General features: G+C 42.4%; 1 protein-coding gene across 1 annotated transcript in view; it reads right to left on the minus strand.

Moving 5' to 3' along the window:
- LOC148523826 (RNA exonuclease 1 homolog) overlaps positions 1–13,995 on the minus strand; it is a 58,738-nt gene extending 44,743 nt beyond the window's left edge. Inside the window, exons 1-7 of the mRNA XM_088472651.1 lie at positions 13,755–13,995; positions 10,006–11,240; positions 8,976–9,035; positions 6,714–6,815; positions 5,384–5,579; positions 3,589–3,728; positions 2,080–2,217 (exon numbers count right to left, since the gene is read on the minus strand). Coding sequence (XP_088328777.1) covers positions 2,080–2,217; positions 3,589–3,728; positions 5,384–5,579; positions 6,714–6,815; positions 8,976–9,035; positions 10,006–11,240; positions 13,755–13,923 — 2,040 coding nt within the window. The 5' untranslated portion in view covers positions 13,924–13,995. The remainder of the gene's footprint in view (positions 1–2,079; positions 2,218–3,588; positions 3,729–5,383; positions 5,580–6,713; positions 6,816–8,975; positions 9,036–10,005; positions 11,241–13,754) is intronic.
- Positions 13,996–16,517: the final 2,522 nt, after the last annotated feature.

Genomic DNA, 16,517 nt, shown 5'->3' on the forward strand with positions numbered 1-16,517 from the left:
TCCTCCATTTATACGTTGGGATATGAATTTAGTGTTGAAGACGAAGGCAGCAAAAACTACCTTCACTGAATACAGCAAATGCTAAATCATTTCAGACACATTTGCTGCAGTTTTTCTTTAGGCTATTTCCATGAACAGGAGAATGTCTCAGTTAGGGATTGTCATACAAAATCTGTGAACCTGATTTTTCATGAGGATATGGCAATCTTTTCAGCCCAAGATTCACATAAAACCAATAAATTTTGATTGTGGCACTAGGTCGTAATCACTTAGTCTATGCTAAAAGAGAGAAATCTTCACTTGTAGGAGGTTGCCGAAGCACTAAAGATTATAAAAACTGGTGATCCTTTGAGCGAAGCCTACGAGAGAGGATGGTTACAAATAGAAGACCATTAGATTGATCTCTTATCTAGAATGCTTAAAATGAGGGGAGGGGAACGTAACTTACAATGTAGAAGCACATTCTGCCAGATCAGGGAGCATTGGAGGGCAGTACAGCCTGAAGCCTCAGCTGAGTCAGGTGAATGCATGGTTTCTCATAGTGCACACATTAGCAAACTAACACATTTATGGCTATTTTTTTTTATATAATTTAAGGACCCCATTTTTGACAGGAAGGTGTTCTATAATGCAACAGAGCGCACCCAGCCAAAAGTGTGGTTTTGGGACATCCCGTGATCAAATGTATCCTGAGACAACAAAAGAAAAAAAGTTTATACTCCTGTTAAATCCTTCTCTCTGTATCTGTTGGGCGACACAGAGTAACCACCCAGTTGCACTATAGTTGTCTTGTTAAAAGTTTACCAAAGCTAAAAATGTCTTAGTGTCTCTCTAACTCAATCATATAGTTATAATAATGTTGGGATATGGGTGTGTTTGGAAATTCCAAATAGGGTACTTCCTGGGATATGATCTGAAAATAAATATTTCACTTCAAGTATTCTGCTCAGAGTTTGTCTATAACACTTGCAAATGAATGGTCTCTGACAAAGTCTTTACTGGCGAGGCCTATGAACAGATGGAAGCAGATTGTTCAGGATACCCAGGAGAACAGCTCGGGCAGGAGAGTTTTTCTGAGATATGCTAGGAGGCAAAGAATCTAATCGGGTAGGCTTTGTACTAGGGATGTGCAGGCTCGGATAGGTTCGAGTTTGCACGTTGAGTTCAGATTTTTCCCTCCAAAAAAACGGAACTCAGAAAGAGGCTAAACGTCATCTTACATGGACGAACATCATCATTCCTGGACTTTTGTCCAGGAATGATGATGTTCGTCCATGTAAGATGACGTTTAGCCTCTTTCTGAGTTCCGTTTTTTTGGAGGGAAAAATCTGAACTCAACGTGCAAACTCGAACCTATCCGAGCCTGCACATCCCTACTTTGTACCTCTGCTTGGCCTACACATCTATATACCAGGAAATACAAGGGGAAGATGACAAGCAGTATTCTATATAGTGTGGAGAACATTTTCATTTAGAATGTTTTTTTAATACTCCATGGCAGCCAGTATAAACAAAAAAAACACCATTTTGTTATGTTAATGTAGTGTTTGTATTAATGCAAATATACATATCCAATACTGCATACTGAAAACACTTAAAATAATTCAGTATAGCAGGTAATTTAAAACAATAGAGCAGTGAATTAGCACCAGCCATTCTACTTAACATGCAAGTTATAATTACTAAAAAAATATCCAATAATGTATGAAATTATTTTATCACACTATAAAACTGACCGTTTCTACAGCACCTTTTGTCCTAACTCAATTATTAAAATAATCTACACAAAAAAGGACATTAATGAAAGTGCCTTTGTCTAAGCCTTATGAGCCAGATATAATTACATCTAATACATGTTCCTAATATATTCTAGAATATCACTAAATATAAGCCTATTTTAGAAATTGTTAATGCAAAAATCAAAGTCAGAAGAACCTACAGTTATATAACTTACGAAGAAAGATTAACACTGGACATAAAAGTCTTACAAAATGCATTACCCAATATAGAAGTTGCTGTGCGAAAACCATGAAAAATAGAAATTGAGTTGCCTCTTAAAATATTACATCGGTACGATACCTTATCAAAAGCTTCCTGAACAGATGAAGATTCTCTCAAGAACTCTTCCACAAAAGAGTTAACATATCGCTGCCTTGTTTCATGTGGTACTTTAGAACTGCTTTCTTGGACAACCGTTGGCTTTTTACGCGTGGAAATCTACACAAAATGTCAAAATAAAGATTATGCAAATAAGTTAGCCTTCAAAGGGAAGGATCTACTAAAAATATCATTACACTACAGAGATGTTGACTGAGCCTTGAGAATTGTGGGCGATTATCAGACCTAACCTAAAACATCCTAGTGATAAAGAGTCCTGATATAAACTAGTATAGACCATTAAAGTCTGAGGACTTGTTAAGATAATTCTCCAGATGTGGTGAAGTAAAAAACAGAACAAACGTGGTTAATTGAATTGGAATATAACAATCTGCAGGCTGAATATGCTTTGGACGCTAAATTGGAAGTATAGTGGTAGTGCTAGGTGTAGTGTAGTTTCTCTCCTATGACAGTTTACTGTTATAGAATCTGTTTTGTAACCTCCATGTCATGAACTTTTTTACATGTACTTGTCATGTAACGTTCTGTGGGCCTGATTCAGACCCAGACGCTATGCTGCGCTCGCATTGAGCGATTTTTCACAATCTGCACATGCGTATGAGTCACAATGCGCGTGGGCGAACCAGTCATTGCGATGGGAAAGTGCTCGCCCGTAGCCCGCAGTCGGGACGTTATTTTGAGTGACAGATAGTGCAGTTTGTAGGTGGTAATAGGGGAAGGTGCTTGAAGACGGGGGTGTGGATGTGCAAACGCAGGCGTGCCCGACCTTCAGAAGGGCGTTTAATGAGTGTGCATAATTAGCAAAGTAGCGTCATTACACACGTGACTAGGTTATATTTTAGCCTGAACTGCTCGCAATTTTGTGGTGGGAAAAGGCTACCACAAGCGCTGCGAGCAGCTCCGATGGCTCTTGATGTTCCCGATTAATCCTACAACTGCTGGAGATGACGTGTGTTGCGAGTGGCAAAGGGGCGTCTTTATACAGGTGCAAGCGCATAGTGCGGCCGCTCGCTATTACTTAGTGGGTGGCTTTACGCGACGCAGTGCGACGTCCCTTTTAGCCAGCGAGCGGATGCAAATAGCGTCCGGGTCTGAATCAGGCCCTAAGCCAGGATTTCCCACAGTAAGTCCTCAAAACACCCTAACAGTCCAAATTTTAAAGGATATCCAAACTTGAGCACAGGGGACTTAATTAGTGCCTCAGTCAGTTTTACTTTTAATGTACCATGGATATCCTTAACACTGGACTGTTGGGGTCCTTGAGGACAGAGTTTAGGAAGCCTTGATAAGTGCCTGCAGTACTTTCAAACTGAATAAATGTGAGAACCAAACTTGAACAGGAAGAAAAGCTTTTGAACAAGACATTCATTCCACTTTGGTAAATACTGAGCAAGACAGTTGTGGGCATATGTTAAATTAGATAAAATGCTATAAAGAACTAATTTTTGCCATCGCTAGTGTAATCTTTACCTTCACTGGGGTCATTTGTATTGTCCTTTTTTGAGGAACACCAGATTTCAAGTTTGTGGCACACGTACTTCCTTGAAAGAACCCACTTAGCTGGTTCCTAGCTGGCATGACTGGTTGGACCTCCACTAGGTTAAGACAAACTGACAAAATAAAACCAGTTAACTCCTTAAAAAAAGTACATATACTATTAAACGTCCAAGGGTTTTGAATGGTGATAAAATGCTAAAAAAAAAAAAAAAAAAAAATATAAAAGAATAATAAAAAAAAATGATATGCAAGTGTGCTTGCCCTTTCATGGGAGTGTTTTGTTTGAGGCTTCTTTAAGGTTTTACTTCAATAGAGTTTAATTATCTGGTGTCAAATGCTAAAATAACTATATCAAAGGGTCTCTGCATGCATGTCCCACCAACATTTCTAGATGAGCAATCCATGCATGAGAAGACTGTCCTGCTGGCATGTTGATGAATGGTAGGCATCTATGGAGGCACAATGAGACAACAGTTCCTACAGTGTTTTAACAAGCACCTCTCCGCACCAATACTGTATATTAAACAGTATTGCAGCCTACCAGTACTGCTGAGATACAACTAGTCATTGGTAGAAACAAGTGTACAGGTTATTCCTACCATTAAAATTTCACGTTACACTACACTTCGTAAGACTAGCTAGAATTGTGGGTCAAGTGGTGCCAATACATGTATAATATCAGCTGCTTAACCAAAGCAAAGAAGTGGCAAGATTAATTTCCTTGTTGGTCTTATATGGAGCCAAATATGATGAGAGCAACAACAGAGGTCAGATAAAGACATCTACGATGATACTGTGGTCACTGCCAACCTGCATCTCTGCTATTTGCAGATCCATAACTTCCAATCCTGATCTGATGTTGATCAGAACCCGTAGCCATTTAAGGCTTGCATACATTTTCAGAAATACATATAAGAGTTGTGCCCGATCTCGTCTGATCTTGGAAACTATACAGCATTGGGCCTGATTAGTACTTGGAGGTAGACCACCTGGGAATACCAGGTACCATAGGTTCATTAGCTAAGAGGTGGATTGGGATTGAGTGGTAACACAGCAGAGTATTCAGCTCTATATATATTTGTTCTTATACATTTGGATTATCAGCATATCAAGTATTAACATACCATTATGTTTATTTTGGGTACTCATCTTCCTACATAAAACTCTTATCGAATTGACTAATCATGCAGCGTTACTCTACATGTAGTAGGAGTTTTATTACCCTCATTTAATATTTTCACCATTTTATAGAAAAGGTATCATCCTTAACAATTAAAATATTTTGTAAAAAATAATTTTTTTGTGTAGCATGAGTTCCTTTGCAATTTTAAATTGAGTTTATTAAAAGCTACATTTTAAATTTATATTTGATGTGATTATCTAATTCAAGAGTGCCCCAGCAACAAACCCTTCTTTTCTTATTGGCGTTTTATGTTATACTTTGGGCTCCAGGCGCACAACCACCAATAACTACCTATGATTATTATTATAGAAGGTTATAATGCGGGTATGTACTAATAGATTATTTGGTTCTGTGCGGAATCCACTTTTTCTCTGTTTCAATATAAGTTATATATGTTTAACCTCTGTGCCAGAGGTTCCCAAACGCCGCCATTCCAGTCCACGTTTTAAGGATATCTTAAGCACAGGTGACTTAATTAGTAGCTCAGTCAATATGATTTAACCATGTGGACTCAAGCATGGATATCCTTAAAACTTGGACTATAATAGCAGAGTTTGGGAACCTCTGCTCTATGCATTTTCTTACCCATCTGACCAAAATTGTGAAAAGATGGTGTTAAACTGGCAATTTTTTTCTGTGATGAGGCAACGAAAGCTTGTCCTCCTTTAACAGCTGAAGTTATCTGCAGTGCTTGTTGTTGAACATGTAGTATTCTTGTGTGAGGTATTTGCTGACTTGATGGGCCTCTGTAAGGTACAAGTATACTGTTGCTTGTTTTGACCTATAAAACAAAAATGAGCCAAAATGAGACAGGTGTCACATGGGCATTTTAGAAGCACTCTATATGAATCAGACGGGATGTAGTTCACATTCCAGCTGTTGGGATGCTAGCACTCAGAATGGATGGATAGGTTTAGGCTGCAGGGAGGTGTTTGTGTGGAGGGTTAGGTTCTTACCTACCAGTGTCTGTATTCCAACCCAGTCGGGATGCCGGCGTCAACATTCTCACCGCCGGGATCCTGAGCACCAGCATCCCGTACCAAACCCAAATCAGACTGGTGTTTCAAATATTGAAAAAAAATTCAGCAGCAATTATTGGCTGTGTGAAAATGTTACATTTAGCATTTATGACAGAGACTGACAGCTGCTACTGAATGCAACTACCCTAACGTCCTTATTGGGTGGCTAACTTGCAACTATACTCCCCATTACTAACTACTGGTAACATACTCCAGATAGTATCCAACATCTACCACTGTAAGGGACACACATATACAGTAATTTGTAAAGTTTAAAGTATGGTTTGATATAAAGTATATCAAACCAACACAACAGTAAAACAGGAGAAAAGACTGAGGGCCTGATTCAGAGCGCTCGCTCTGAATCAGGGCCGGCCTTGTTTTTTAGAATGGCCTCCTGTCCGCTCGATTAGCTGTGGGTGACCACCCACAGCTATAGCGAGCGGCCAGGAAGATGGTCACGATGGTCAAGACCATCGGGCTTGAGATGAGACCCTTCTGGTAGGGTCTCCTTGCCGCAAGCCCCAGAGAGATTTCGGCTCTCACAGAGCCGAAATCTCTCCCACTGACATCACTCGTGATCTCAGTGGGGCCGCCCCCAAACAGGAGGCGTTCACATGGGAACGCCTCTGTTTGGGCAGCCACTGCCCCGGCCCGTCCAACAAAGGGGGCTTGCTGTCACTTGATATCAACAGCACGCCCCCTTTGGTACGAGACCCGGAGCGACGGTTTGCCCGTCGCTATCTGGGTCTCGCGCATGCGCACTGGGCCACAATCGACCTGCTTGCGAGCGCGTCTGAATCAGGCCCTGAGTTGGTAAAACACAGCCTTTTTTTTTACCAAGTTTTTATCAATGCGAAGGCTACAGAGAACTTATTTAAGGCATTAATTCTTACATCACATTTTGCAGATGGATGTGCAATTCTTTTCTTCTGGCCAGGGAGCAGATCTCCTCCCTTTGCTTCCTGCATTTCCATTTCAGACTGATCTTGGCAACCCTGAAGTGCAAAAAAATATTAAATCCCGAAAAGAAAATAAGTAGTACAAAGACCAAATAAAGACTATCAACTCTAAACTTGTAAAATCATAGCTTGTAATTACAAAGCAGACATTCTGCACAAGCTACTGGGACATATCTCGTACCATTCCTGTTAACTTACACCCAAATAATTCCCTGTGTTACAAGCAAAGTATGTTTACCATATAAGGTGAGCGTTTTTAGAAGTGGAGCAACATCTCTTCTAAAACTCACTTCTAAAAACTCTCACTTTAGTAAGTTTACCCCTAAGGTCATTCAATTTGAGGCGAAATGTCGGAAACGGTCGATAATTTATCGCAGATGTCATTTTCGCCTACTTCAATTATCCCCGTATTCAATTACATTGACTGTTCGCCAGAGCGAAAAGTCAATGTAAAAAACGGGGATAAGTTTTCACCAGCCTTTTGTTGGCCAAAAAAAAAAAAAAAAAATCAGGACACCCCCCAAAAAAAATAAAATTTTTGGGGTGAAAAAAAAAATTATTAAAAAAAAATGAAAATGAGACAGGTGTTTTCTTCAATGCGGTTGATAGCGGCAGGTGCATTTTTGCAGAATTTTAAAAAATCATTTTAGGGACTTAAAAATATGCTTACCCCCATTTTCATTTACCCCAAATTTGATGGAACAAGTACATTTAAAAAAACAAAAAACCTAAGTGCTATTCTTCACCACTTCAACAGCTGCATTTATGCAGCTACTGCTTCTATTGCAATCCCCAACTTCCTTCAGCAGGCTAAAATGGGGGTCCTCAGTGAACCCCCATTTCTGGACATCTTTAGGGGAGACCCAGGGACATTTCCCAAAAATTCCCAAATTTTTTGCGATATTTACCCTTTCCGCCAGCTCCAGTTTTCTGCTTCCTAATTGAATACGGGGATAAAGCGGGCACGTGCCCGATACTTTACCCCTGGAAAATCGCCGATGTGGAGCGAAAAGTCCATCACGAACTTTTCACTCCCAAATTGAATATGTCCCTAAGTGTCTATAAAGTTAATGGCACAAAGCTTGATACCACCACTGTCTACTGTTTCATGGCAACATTATCTCTACAATGATGTGGGGAGAAGCTGGCACCTTTAATATTTGTTATATCAGTCCTTAAGTATCCATGTACATTAATTCAATAGCTGTGTATGCGAGTGTATTGTACAGTACTCACGGGAACCTTAAGGCAAAGTATTAAGTATAAGTAGGTCTGCCACATCATCCCTTTAATTTGGGACACATTAATTTCTCAGATTCTGTGGCTGGCTGACTTAAAGTCTCTATTTCACCTGTTTTTACTTTTAATTAGCCACAGAATCAGTGTAATGGTGCATACACACGGTCAGATTTTTCTTCAGATCTGAACGATAACGATTTAAAAAATCGTTCATATCTGAAGGAAATCTGACAAGCCTGGACGATGAACGATGCGCGTTCCCGAAGGTCAGATAACGATATCGGACATCTGATGTGTTTGCAGTCAGACTTGGACGATTCCATTCATATTAATGTAGTCAAAAATCATTCAAATCTTTGGTAAAATCGTTCAATCGATCATCTGATCGTGTGTATGCTCCATAATTCAGGATATAACAAGCCTAAGCAGAACTGTGCATACAGTACTTTAAAGGGCTCAATCCAATTAGCCAAAAAGGGGGCAATGCGTGGCTAATTCGATTGATCCCAAAGTGTTAACTATTGATACGGTTTGTCACTTGCAGTTACAAAATCTCATACATCTTCCCATCGTCTGTAACAACTTAAAAATGAACAAGGTTTAAATCTCAAGTCAGCATTAAATGCTGTGGAAAGTATGGCGTCTAGGACAAGACATGGTGCCCTCTTTCCCCGACCCTTATCTCTCACCATACCTCTTCTACCACAACCAGTCCCTTAATTTCTTTTCCTGAAAACTTCTGCAGTGGTTAATAATATGAAATCTAGTTTTAGGATTTTTTGTTTTCATTTTATTTGTGCCCCTTGTTAATGTAGTTATTCTAAACCTGTGTGTTATACTAATTTTCCTAGTAAATAGTTTGTTTAATATTTTTATTTTAGATTAATAGAACAGAACCAACTTTTAGAGGTTAGTTTGGTATAGGGTCTGACAAAAGAAATGCAAAATATCACTTACTTGTATTCCAGAATCAGTTCCCACAATATGTGCTGCAGCCAGTGAAGGCTCTCCTTGATCCTGTTGGTGGGGGAAAAGGGTGCTCATATCAGTAGAACGCAGTGGTAAACCTAACCTTCATAACACTTCTTGAAACGCTCTGCCATTAGATATGCCATCAAATGGCAAAACAACGCACCCAGACTGATTAGACTTTCATTAGATATACTCACTACATTTCTAAAATCAACCCACCCTCTGAAATTCCTATAGCCCCCTGATACTTCAATCATCTCTCACTCCTGCCTAGAAGACTTATCGTGTCCCAGTCTTCACTGTGAGCCATGCTGACTTCTTGGTTTAGCTGTGCCCAATTACAATGTAACCTCTCAACAAACATAAAATCGGGACAAAATAACCACCCACAATCCACAGAAACTCTACCTCTATCCAAACAGAAATACACACTTCTGGGCAAAACACCCCTTTCACAAACAGGACTGTCCCATCGATATTGGGACAGCTGGGGGTATGCGTGAGCCGGGCCCTCCTTCGCCTTTGGTCTCATGTTTATATTTATTAGGTCTGCCTTGTATGTAGGTTCTGGATGGTACAGAATAATGACAATGCTGCTCTTACAGCGCAGAAACCTTTTATTTCCCTATTCAGCTACGCATTTCACTATAAGGACCATACACCAGAAGTACATGTCAGCATCATGCACTCCACTGTACAGTTCCCCTTACGTACACCTGTTTTTATCTTCCTTTATACTTGTGCACATGATCTCACTATTGCTAGTATAAACCTGCCACTGACCATTTTTTCAGACCTAGCATGACCATTAATCCCATTTTAATGAGTCTGCCCACTTTCAGCAGCAGAATCAGCAGCAAAGATAATATCACTTACATGGCACCATTACCCACCATATAAGTCTACATTTTATATACACTACAATGTTTTGGATAAACCAGTGTGTTTTCTAGGACTGTTTATATTTTACCTAGAAGAGTGTCCAACCAGACAAAATAAATAAACAGATATATACCTGGGTTGATTTCTTCTTTGCTTCACATTCCGTAAATTCATTGAAAATCCTTAAACATTCTTGCATTGGATCATCTGAATCTGAAGTATCAGTATCCTCTTCTGAATGATCCTCAGTATCAGATGAAGAATTTAAGACAATAACTTCATTCTCTTTATCTAAACACTCAGTCTTTTGCTGACATTTATGCTCATCAATTCGTACTGGACCAGTAGCATACTCAACTGGATTTATTAGATTTGCAGACTTGCCACCATGGCTTGAAAGTTCTCTTGCAGTATGAGAAATTAGATTTTTTCGGTCCAAGGTTTTTTCTGGAAGTAGGGATGATAGCTCATTCTCGCCATTAGGCTTTGTGATATTGATGAAGTCTGTTTTCTCTTGAACATTTTCATTTCTACTTATGGAAATGTGTTTTGCCTCATTTTTAGTCTCTTGTAAATTTGAGATTAGTTTCACGTCTGAAACAATCTCATCATTACAAATTTCAATAACCTGAGCATTGTCATTCGTACAGCTCATCAAACCTATATTTTGAGAGGAATGGATAGTGTTCAGGTCATTCTCAGTTTCAGAATTGGCATTTACATCAATGATACTTACTGTTGGAGTCAAATTATCCATCCTATTAACACCAGAAGCTTTTTCATTATTGGATACATCAGATAAAGATAAAGGAAAGGGTGTTTGTTTAGTTTCACATACTTTGGTTGCTCTTGGCCGTTTTGAAACAGGCTGGAGGGGTGGAACATCAATTACAAGTAAATCCTCTTCATCAGATTCTTCATGCTTAATTTCCAACCTTATTGGACATTCAGCTTTCATTTTCTTCTTAATATTACCCACCTCCTCTTCACACTTCTGCTTAGATTTTGACTTATTTTCATCTTTTGCAGAAGAACCAAATAACCCCGCAGAATAATTAAGCAACGGGTCATACTCCAAATCTGTGGCTGGACAGCTTCGATCTACCACATATTTCTTCTGTATTGGTTTAGTATTTTTTGCACAGATATTTGACTGTGACGAAGGTACAGGACTCTTTGTTTCTGGAGTATGTGGCTCCATATCCACCCCTGTTAAAATATTGCCATTACTATCAATTTTAGATATAGGGCCTTTTATGCATGGTGACCCACTTTTGTACATTAACAACGTTTTCTGTTTTTCTTCTACTTCGTTTTTTACAGCCTCAATGGCTTTATTAAGCCTCTCTAGCTCCTGCAGGTTTTTACCTGCAACAAAATACACAAAAAAAAACAAAAACAAACCTGTAAAGAATCTATAGGAGCAACAGGAAGAAGAATCATGCCAGCTTCACTGGGGCTGTCACTGCAGTCATGCAAGCCAATAACTCTCCCCTTGAATGCACTTTCTACCTCACCTAATTAAATTAAGATTTATTTCATATGGAAATTGTATTAAGATTTATTTCTGGGAGGAGGGGGGGGGGGTCACATACTCTACAAGACCAGGCTAAATAACGTTTGTGGCCAGAATAACTTATTTCACCACAGTGGATGGAAAGAAGCTCTAGAGCCTAATAGTGCATACACACGGTAAGATTGTCAGATCTGAACGATAACGATTTTAAAAATCGTTCATATCTGAAAGAAAATCTGACATGTGAGCCTGCAACGGTGAACGATGCACGTTCCCGCTTGTCAGATAATGATATCTGACATCTTGTGTTAGCAGTCAGATTTGGACGATTCCATTCATTTTAATACCATCTAAAATGGTTCAAATCGGTTAAATCATTAGTCAGATCGTTCAAATCATTGGCAAAATCGTTCAAGCGTTCTTCTGACATATCTGACCGTGTATGCACCATTAAGAAAACAAAGTGATGGGCTTGAAGTCAGCTTTGTAATTTTACCAATACTTACAACTATTTTCACTATAATACTGTAGTCGCAAATTGGCTTACTAAAACAGATCCAGAGTCGTCATCTCACACAAACAGCTATTCAGACCTTCAAACATTTAATATTTAGTCTTGTCTGTAAATAGGCCAAATCAATGCAAGCACAGCTACCCTTCTTAATAGAACCAAGCATAAACTGGAAATGCTTTACATTTACTACATAGGGGTCCCCTGTATGTAAGCACAACCAGCACTGGGCTAGTCAGAACCAGCCCTGGTTGCCAAAATATGGGGGACAACCGACGTAGGGGTCCCCCGTATTCTGCGCAACCAGCACTGGGCTCTGATCTGGTCCTGGAAATACAGGGGGCAAAAAACGCATAGGATCCTCCCTGTATTTTCCAGAACCAAACTTTTTCTAGCGGAGGGGCTGATGCCACAGCCCAGGGCGCACCCTTTCACCGTGTCCCCAAGCCGAAGCATCAACCCTGACTGCTAGTCAGTCCAGGCCGGGGATCCCTGGGGTGCTGGGGACCCCCCCAATAAAGAGAACTACAATGGTGGGAGCAGTTCATTGGCTGAGAGAGGCAGGGGCTGACCTCTCAGCCAACGACGCCGCTCGGACGCACGATGCATCAGGGCGAATGACCGAATGAGCATTGTGTGTCAAAAGCACCAAATCATGCGGCAGGGACTGCCAGGGAGTTCAAGGGAAATTGTAAGATGAATCTTATCTTATGCTGGACGAATATAGATTGTAAGTTCCATTGGGACAGGGACTGATGTGAATGGACAGATATTATCTGTAAAGCACTGCAGAATATGTGTTAGCTATATAAATAACTGGTAATAAATAAATATACATGCCATAAAAACAACCTCAGCAGTGCCACACAAAAAACACACTACATTTCCATCAACCTTCAAAATAAAATTTATACCAATAAATGTCATAGCTGCAAAGTTTGACCACAGTGCTACAGTATCTTAGTAGACCTTGGAATAGTGCCACAGTATCTTAGTACACCTTGGAATACTACAAATCACATACCCTCCAACATTTTTCAGCAAGAAAACGGTACAGGGGCGTTTCCACAGATTAAAGGGGGCATGGTCACATATAAAAGGGACATGTCCACAGGGGTCTTGAGGCAGCTGGCAGGTTTCAAACTTGCACTATAGGTGCAAGTTCTGTTTACCAACGCAAGCATCAAAACAGACTGTGGAGAACCACGCATACCTCCCAACTGTCCCGCATTTAGCGGGACAGTCCCGTCTTTCTGGGACTGTCCCGCTCGCGGGCCGCAGTGTCCCGCGGTGGGGGGGGAGCTGGTAGAAGCATACACGCTGCGCATAGCATCTATTCACAGTACGGGTGAAGCCCGGGGGAGCCCAGCATCTCCCCCATTAGCGATGTAAACGGGGTCGTGTCATCAGACCACGCCCCTTCATGATCCAGCCACACCCCCTTTTCAGGCGCAAGTCCCGACTCACTTACTGCAAATGTTGGGAGGCATGACCTCGGAAGACGGAGAAAAGCCGGCTGTAACTCAGCAGCGCTGCGTGAGTCCAATCCCCAGCCTGACAAGTACACTGTATATACCATGAAGCTTTCTTTACATTTAAAGGCAACACAATTTCTCATAAGGCCAAGACAAAGAATAGAATGCATATATAATTTAAAATGAGATTCTACTGTTTTGGCACTTCAGTTTTGAAAATTAGGGATATTTCTACTCAGTGCATTAAAACCCAGAACTGTTAATAGAATTTAGGTGTAGACAGGTGGGAGCAGGGAGGCACTGGGCGGCAGACAGGTGGGAGCAGGGAGGCACTGGGCGGCAGACAGGTGGGAGCAGGGGCGTCTTTCCTCGTGTCTCACCTAGAACTGCCCTGGGAGGCTGTTCTGTACATGCACCATCACTGTCCTCCCCGCTCTTTTCCTCCCCGGCTGCCTTAGGGCACACATGCTGGAACTGGCAGTGGGGCCTGCTGCAGCCGGCAGGGAACGGGCAGTCCAGGAGCTGGAAGAGACCCGCGGGACGCAGCATCAGACACTAATCACCTCCGCTGCTGAGATCTCTTTTTACTTTTCCCGCCTAACCACATCGGCGCTCAGCGCTCCCTCCGGTCATTCATTAGGACGGGACTATTATACATTCTCACAATCAGCGACAGAGAGAGAGGTGTAACTGAGCAGCTGAGATTGCGCTGCCCATATCGGCTCCTAATGGTTGATGAATGACTAGGCACGCCGCTACTAGGGCATTTACCAATCTGCACAATGCTTTACATTATGTGCAAATACACCTATTTATTCCCAGGTGTTCGTGTAGATGTACCCCATATTCTGCGTTTGGAATCTGACACCCACAGATAAAATTATTTTTTAGACGTATAACTGTTTTTAATATAGTGCGGGGTCGGATCAAGGGCTGATTCAGAGATGTACGCAAACCAGCAGGTTTGCGTACATCTCCGATTGTTAGGGGTCTATGGGCCTGATTCAGAGCCACTTTTAAGCGGCAGCTCGTTCGCTCCGAGCGATGTTTGCCCAACTGCGCATGCGTACGGATCGTTATACGCATGCGCGAACCAGTCAGTGCTGTCGAAATTCATGTGCTCGCAAAATAGCGAATGCCTGATAATTTGAGTGACAGAATGAGGCGTATGTGGGTGGTAACAGGGGAAGGTGCTTGAAAACGGGGAGTGGAAATCCGATCGCAGGCGTGCTTAAAGGTCAAAACGGGCGTTTTAAGGGAGTGCATAATTAATCCACCAGCGTCACTGACCACGTCACTTGGTTTTTTTTAACTCAGAACTGCTCGCAAAATAGTGGTTGAAAAAACCAACCACAAGAACAGCGAGCAGTTCAGACGCTGGTCGATGTACTCGATTAATCTAATAAATAGCGGACATGACGTATGGTGCGAGCGGCCAGGGGGCGTATTTTTCAAATTTACGTTCGCATGTTTTGCTCGCTCGTTCAGACTTAGAGGCGTGAACAGACCGCAAAGTGCGAACGGTTCATTTGAATAGCCACCCCTTTTTAGAAAATGAACGACCGCAAATAGCGAGCGGCTATGTCTGTGCAATACAGTCAATCTCTAAATCGGGCCATAATCAGGGATGACCAGTGTTGCCAACTCTGAAATGGAAAACAAGCAACCTATAAGCAAAAAACAAGCCCAACCCAATCATAAAAAGCCCAATTTATGGGTGTGTCTCTTTGTCCTCACTCTCTACCTGGATAACTTCCTTTTTCTACTTTAGGGTCCATAGGGTATCCACAGGATACCTTGGGGTATAGGCGATGCGGCAGTAGCGGGCACCACAGAGTTAAAACTTTAGCCTCCCAGGATGCACTGGGGTCTCCTACCCTCCAACAAGACCTGTTCCATTAGGTACAAAACACTCTGCTCCTGGACTTCCCACCTAATGTATGATTGCAATCACCTGTGTTGAACTAGGTAATAGATGAGACAGGTGTTTCACCACAGGTGGCTGCAATCATAAATTAAGAGGGAAGTCCAGGAGCAGAGCATGTTGTACCTAATGGAATGGGTCATGTTGGAGGGTCTGAGGTCCCTCCTCTATACCCCGCCCCTCAGTTTTTGTTGGTGCCCGGCCAGGAGTCGGAGCACATGTCGCAGAGTGGGGCTGTTACAGCCCCTGAAGACTTCCAAAAGCAGCTGTGGCTGCACATCTAGAGCAGTACAGTATGGACAGTCTGTTCAGACGTCCATGCTGTCGCTCCTTCACCCCGCCGGTACCAGAACACTGATACCGATCTGGGGATGCTGGTAGGGGTCACGGCTAGCGGTGACCCCGGACCACCCGGACTGTGGCCGGATCTAAGGGGACCAGGTAAGTGGAGGGCACCCGCTGGAAGACTCGGTCCCCAGGCAGGGGGCTCCCTGGGGACTGGCATGTGAGTGGAGCCAGGTATTAACCTGCGCTTCCACAAGCCCCAGGGACAGCGGGCCGCGACTGAGCGGAAAACGTCCGGCGTCCCTGGGGTTAAATGCATGCCAGGGGAGCGCGCCTTCCCTGTTTACAGCCGGCGCCTCCCCCGCTGCACAGTGCCTCTCCACAACGGTCTGGTGGGCTGTGTTCAGCTTTCCTCCCCCGGGGCCCGCCTCCTCGGCGGCCATTTAATCTGCAAGCGCTGCTGGTGGCTGTGTGGTCCGGGTCCCCCTGCATACCTCTCCTTCGAGCAACGTTAAGGTCAGTGTTGATCTCAGCGCTGGTAGTGCAGGAAGCTATTTCTGCATTGTATGTGACTTACTGCTAGCGCTGTCTGCCTGTACTTTCACTTCTGACTGTCAGCCATATTTTCTATCCCTGTTTTTCCTCTGCTAAAGCCCTTCTGGTGCGGTGCTGCAGGGTCGTCAATGCCTCACTATAAAAGTATTTATTTGTGAGGAAAGTCACATACACTCCGTTACACTCATCATGTCTGAGAGTGAACGTGATTTTCTCCTACTGCTAAAGTGTACCACTTGTAATGTACTAATAGCGGAGGGTATTGTAACACTGGGAGTTTATGCAGGGCGTGTTTTCTAATATCACGCCCAGTTACTGTGTCTGCGTCTGTACGGGAACACCCTGGCCTTGTTGGGCTTGGGTCAGCTGGCCACACCCC

This window comes from Taudactylus pleione, unplaced genomic scaffold (genome assembly GCF_031769625.1).
Source record: "Taudactylus pleione unplaced genomic scaffold, aTauple2 ptg000127l, whole genome shotgun sequence".
Taxonomy (NCBI): domain Eukaryota; kingdom Metazoa; phylum Chordata; class Amphibia; order Anura; family Myobatrachidae; genus Taudactylus; species Taudactylus pleione.